The sequence below is a fragment of the Procambarus clarkii genome, chromosome 82 (assembly GCF_040958095.1).
Source record: "Procambarus clarkii isolate CNS0578487 chromosome 82, FALCON_Pclarkii_2.0, whole genome shotgun sequence".
Taxonomy (NCBI): domain Eukaryota; kingdom Metazoa; phylum Arthropoda; class Malacostraca; order Decapoda; family Cambaridae; genus Procambarus; species Procambarus clarkii.
In genome coordinates this window covers 4852323-4858322 of record NC_091231.1, presented here as the reverse complement: position 1 = coordinate 4858322, position 6000 = coordinate 4852323, and the positions used below count along the sequence as shown (strand labels likewise).

The 6000-nt window shown below is 42.6% G+C and overlaps 1 protein-coding gene across 50 annotated transcripts in view; it reads left to right on the top strand.

Annotated features, from left to right (window-relative positions):
• The window catches only part of LOC123764392 (longitudinals lacking protein, isoforms H/M/V), a 177414-nt gene continuing 171414 nt past the window's right edge, over positions 1–6000 (top strand). For 22 of the 50 annotated variants that reach the window (XR_011225259.1, XR_011225269.1, XR_011225268.1 and 19 more), the window contains exons 1-2: positions 544–588; positions 4560–4643. Coding sequence is in view for 35 of the 50 variants with exons in the window: in XM_069315889.1 (XP_069171990.1) it covers positions 559–588; positions 4560–4643 (114 nt within the window). In the remaining 15 variants the exon portion in view is untranslated. Of the gene's footprint in view, positions 193–543; positions 589–4559; positions 4644–6000 lie in introns of those variants that run through there. The other 28 variants (XR_011225270.1, XR_011225265.1, XR_011225271.1 and 25 more) reach the window with 4 other exon arrangements.

Genomic DNA, 6000 nt, shown 5'->3' with positions numbered 1-6000 from the left:
GTAAGAGAGGAGAAAATAGTAATGTAGCGGAATGAGCGAGCGGGCGGCCGGGGTTGGCAACACCGGCGGCGACGCGAGCGGGAGCGGGGAAGAAAATGGCCGAAGTGTCCATGTGATGGAGTCCAGCGTCTAGTCCTAGAAGGTTAGTTTTTAGCCATTTCTAGGTCTCCCGCGCGACTCTTTTGTTGTCAGGTATTGTAAGACTTGTCTTGTAGCTGTCGCGATGCTGTTAATGATGCGGGGAACTTGTAACGTAGAGAGAGAGAAGCGTGTTATGATGGTAGATGCTTGGGGGTGGAGGCTGAGGTGGACCGCCCCCGACACGGGCCGCCTCACGCCCGCCTGACACTCCCTCACTCTCCTACTCTAGACGCTTATACTACTCAATTAGTCTTTATGGAGCATATTTCTTGATATATTGTAGTGGTTATAATGATTGTTGTAGTGTAGTTATGATTGTATTGTGGTGGACATAAGAGCCAGGCGGACTTCCCTCGGGGTCCTCTCAACACTGACGTTACCTTGCTCACATTTACCGGGATAACCACTATTTTGATAATGATTTTCGAAATAGGAAATGTTTTTCCGGTACGCTGTTCATTTGGTTGATAATATTTGATGGTAAACTATTGATGGCGGAAGGAGGAATCTTTGTTTAATAGGAATATTGGTTGAATAGATGCTACATAATAAATCTTTAGGGGCGAGTTTACAGTGCATTCAAAATCAATTGTACTGTATATTATCTTAGTCTTATGCGGGCATTGTTATAGATTGATTTGTAGGGAAGTTGGACTAATTTAATTTTAGCACTTTACAAATATTTAACTTTCAAATATTTCAGGACTAAAGTGCTCTAAATAGCAGCACTCAAGTGTGAAACCAGGTGCTTGAACAGCAATTGGGTTATATATAAATATATAAATACAAAGCACAACTGGTATGGGCTACAGTAACTTGGTGCACAGGTATTTGCATAAACGTAGGTTTGCCTATGAAGTCTTGTTTAAATGCATTATTTTGTATGTTGTAATCATTTAGTGTAACTTCAATGTGCTTCAAAAATCCTTATGCAAACTACCTGCTGTCTAAGTGACATTTTGTTAACATGTTATTGTATTATCTTGTATTATATTCTCCAAACAGTTCACAATGCCGTGAGTCTGCATGATGTACCGTATAATCTCGCTTATCCGAATTATATGGAAATGCTAAAGCCTCACTGGTTGAAGGTCCTGGGCTGGCTTGTGAGGCTTCACTGGTTGAAGGTCCTGGGCTGGCTTGTGAGGCTTCACTGGTTGAAGGTCCTGGGCTGGCTTGTGAGGCTTCACTGGTTGAAGGTCCTGGGCTGGCTTGTGAGGCCTCACTGGTTGAAGGTCCTGGGCTGGCTTGTGAGGCTTCACTGGTGGAAATTTGTTTGTTGGCTTGTGAGGCCTCACTGGTTGAAGGTCCTTTACTTGCTTGTGAGGCTTTACTGGTTAAAGGTCCTGGGCTGGCTTGTGAGGCTTCACTGGTTGAAGGTCCTGGGCTGGCTTGTGAGGCCTCACTGGTTAAAGGTCCTTTACTTGCTTGTGAGGCTTCACTGGTTGAAGGTCCTGGGCTGGCTTGTGAGGCTTCACTGGTTGAAGGTCCTGGGCTGGCTTGTGAGGCCTCACTGGTTGAAGGTCCTTTACTTGCTTGTGAGGCTTCACTGGCTGAAGGTCCTGGGCTGGCTTGTGAGGCTTCACTGGTTGAAGGTCCCAAGCTGGCTTGTGAGGCTTCACTGGTTGAAGGTCCTGGGTTGGCTTGTGAGGCTTCACTGGTTGAAGGTCCTGGGCTGGCTTGTGAGGCTTTACTGGTTGAAGGTCCTGGGCTGGCTTGTGAGGCTTCACTGGTTGAAGGTCCTGGGCTGGCTTCACTGGTTGAAGGTCCTCGGCGTGCTTCACTGGTTGAAGGTCCTGGGCTGGCTTCACTGGTTGAAGGTCCCGGGCTGGCTTGTGAGGCTTCACTGGTTGAAGGTCCTGGGCTGGCTTCACTGGTTGAAGGTCCTCGGCATGCTTCACTGGTTGAAGGTCCTGGGCTGGCTTCACTGGTTGAAGGTCCCGGGCTGGCTTGTGAGGCTTCACTGGTTGAAGGTCCTGGGCTGGCTTGTGAGGCTTCACTGGTTGAAGGTCCCAGGCTGGCTTGTGAGGCTTCACTGGTTGAAGGTCCCAGGCTGGCTTGTGAGGCTTCACTGGTTGAAGGTCCCAGGCTGGCTTGTGAGGCTTCACTGGTTGAAGGTCCCAGGCTGGCTTGTGAGGCTTTACTGGTTGAAGGTCCTGGACTGGCTTGTGAGGCTTCACTGGTTGAAGGTCCCAGGCTGGCTTGTGAGGCTTTACTGGTTGAAGGTCCTGGGCTGGCTTGTGAGGCTTCACTGGTTGAAGGTCCCAGGCTGGCTTGTGAGGCTTTACTGGTTGAAGGTCCTGGGCTGGCTTGTGAGGCCTCACTGGTTGAAGGTCCTGGGCTGGCTTGTGAGGCCTCACTGGTTGAAGGTCCTGGGCTGGCTTGTGGGGCCTCACTGGTTGAAGGTCCTGGGCTGGCTTGTGAGGCCTCACTGGTTGAAGGTCCTGCGCTGGCTTGTGAGGCTTCACTGGTTGAAGGTCCTGGGCTGGCTTGTGAGGCCTCACTGGTTGAAGGTCCTGCGCTGGCTTGTGAGGCTTCACTGGTTGAAGGCCCTGGGCTGGTGTGAGGCTTCACTGGTTGAAGGCCCTGGGCTGGCTTGTGAGGCCTCACTGGTTGAAGGTCCTGCGCTGGCTTGTGAGGCTTCACTGGTTGAAGGTCCTGCGCTGGCTTGTGAGGCTTCACTGGTTGAAGGTCCTGGGCTGGCTTGTGAGGCCTCACTGGTTGAAGGTCCTGCGCTGGCTTGTGAGGCTTCACTGGTTGAAGGCCCTGGGCTGGCTTGTGAGGCTTCACTGGTTGAAGGTCCTGGGCTGGCTTGTGAGGCCTCACTGGTTGAAGGTCCTGGGCTGGCTTGTGAGGCCTCACTGGTTGAAGGCCCTGGGCTGGCTTGTGAGGCCTCACTGGTTGAAGGTCCTGCGCTGGCTTGTGAGGCTTCACTGGTTGAAGGTCCTGCGCTGGCTTGTGAGGCTTCACTGGTTGAAGGTCCTGGGCTGGCTTGTGAGGCCTCACTGGTTGAAGGTCCCGGGCTGGTGTGAGGCTTCACTGGTTGAAGGTCCTGGGCTGGCTTGTGAGGCCTCACTGGTTGAAGGTCCTGCGCTGGCTTGTGAGGCTTCACTGGTTGAAGGCCCTGGGCTGGTGTGAGGCTTCACTGGTTGAAGGTCCTGGGCTGGCTTAATCCTTATAATTTGTGTGTTGCATTCTTATTACTGCCAGATTGAGAGACTGATCTCTTTGGCATAGGGAATGTGCTCTGCTAATCAGTTTGAAGATGAGGTCCAATAGCAGACAATTTTTTTTTTTACTTAGTGTTTTTTCTGAATAATATTTGTGTATGCAATTCTTTAGGTCAGATTAGTCTACCATTTCATATCAAACATGTTTTTGTTTATTTTCAGGGCTAATTCACTCATAAGATGAAGTTAGGCTGGTTGAAGAGGCAGCTGATTAGTGATTTTTTTTCTTGCCTGCCAAAAATTATATACTGTAGTTATACTGGCCTAGTGTGCTGTCCTCAATTACCTCTGCAAAAGGAAATATAATTTTATCTTAACAGTGGTATCTAATTCAGTGGTTAACAAAACAGTGATTCTTAGAATTACATAAACCCTACTGTATTAATAGGATGCTAAATACTGTATATAAACTCTGATTTCAACACCCAGAACAGTTCAACACAAATTAAACAATCTTAGATTCAGAAAACACCTTGGTAAATGAGAAAATCTTTGGAGTAGAGTGCCTCCAAATTTCTTGAGAGTTGGGGCCAACTCTGGTTTGTTACTTTTACACATCTTACACCTGGAGTAATCCAGGACTGACAATTCCACTGCCTTGTTTCAAAGATCTTCTTTTAGATACATCATGTTATTGAGATTTCATTGTATACACTGAGGTGGTATACATTGGTATACATTGTGTATACTGATTTGTAAGTGGGGTTGTTGATATACTGTATAGAAGAAATTACTGGGTAATGTATTACTGTAGGTACAGGCTTGGTGGATTGTTCCAAACAAGTTAGGTATGTATATGAGTGAGTGAGTGGGTATAATTATGAGCTGCCTTCCTTAGGCCAATAGATCTAGAGCCTCATATAATTTTGTCATTATAGCTGAGGTTTTTTTGATTTGTCATCGTGTCTTTGTTATATTTGAATGGTTTGTTTTTAGAAAGCCAGGAATTGATCTTAAATATGTTATGTTTTGTGTTTTCTCGTATGGGCAAATAGGCCTTCTGCAGTTACCTTTATTCTTTAGTCACATATGATGGATTCATAAAATCTAAAGTAAGGGTACTGTTCTGCCTAAGGATAGAATAGCAGCAGGATGGGATGGTTTGTAAATTTGTGTTTACTTCATTATCTTTAGCAATTGATGTATTTTGTTGAAATTGTGCTTTGTTTCAGCATTTTATTTTTTCAGGTTAACATGGAGGAGCTACTTTCCTTAAAGTGGAACAATCATCGTTCCACGTTTCTTCACATTTTGGGTGTGCTCAGGGACAAGGTAAGATGTCTTCAATTTTCTGTTGTATGTATGTATATATGTATGGTATTGTGTTTACAGGTCTACCAAAGTTGCTTTATTAAAAATGTGTTCTACTATGACTTTTTATTTTCATATTTGTTATAAGTATCTTCAATAGGAGTTTTTAATGGTGTGGTTTTTGTCATGTTAATTTTATTAACTATTGCCAACTTTCCATTAATAAATGAAGAAAGCCTCATTGTACCGACTCAAACTTTAAGTACAGTACTGTACTTCAGATTTTGCAGAACAGTGCAAGGTTTATGACGAGCAATATAGCTCCATTAATTTATATTTAAAATTTTTCAAGAAAGCATCTTCCTACTGATATGAAGCTTTTATTACTTATTATAAAAATTAAAGTTCTGTTTGTTAAACTTAAATATTTAACTCATTTACTGATCAAAACTGCTACAGCCAAGTGTTTTTGTAATTTGGGAGGAGGGAATGGAAAGACCAAATTTGACTACATGGTCCATTTCTCTTGTTAGAAATAAAATGAATAATAGATTCAATTTCCAAGACTGAATGACAAAATAGAATAAATTTTATAATGAATAATTTCTTTAGTCACTTGCAGATTAATTACATGTACTGTTTAATCACAGATCAATGAAATAATCTTTGTAAATACTGTAATAGTTATACCACCTTGATAAAGGGGTTTATTACATTATTTTGAAATGTTTAATATAAACCAAACTTTTTTTACTAGTTGTATATAAGAAGGGCTGCAACTGTTCTGTTTCAGTATCGCACCCTAAACAGAAAGGAAGGGATTTTTTTTCAGTGAATTTTACACATTCAATAATACTCTGCAACCACAATTTTCAAATGAAATCATTTCTATGACACTCGTCTATCTTATTAGCACATATTAAAGGATTTTTATAAAAAGGATTATCCAAAATATTTTTAGTTTTACTAATGCAAGTAGTCCCAAAAAGTCCAAAGTCCCAAGTTCCCCAAAAATATATGCCAATATTTCATGTTTGCAAATATTTATAAAATCAATAAATGAACATAGGAATAAAGTGTTTTATAAAGTTTGTAGAGACGTCAACTCTACATATAAGATGTAAATTTCATTAAATTGAAAAAAATGAAAGAGGAGAGCTAATTTTGTTACTTGACAATAAATAAGATCAAACATTCTGCCACCTGTGGTTGATTTCAACCAATTTCCTCCAAAATTTGCACTCTTACTGAAAGGCTTATATTCTGTAAGATGTATAAGTTTCATGCAAATCAGCTGATAAAAAATGAGAAAAATTCGAGAAAAAAAATCATTTTTTTTGTTTGAAAATTGTTTTGGGCATAAAACTCAATTGTTAAA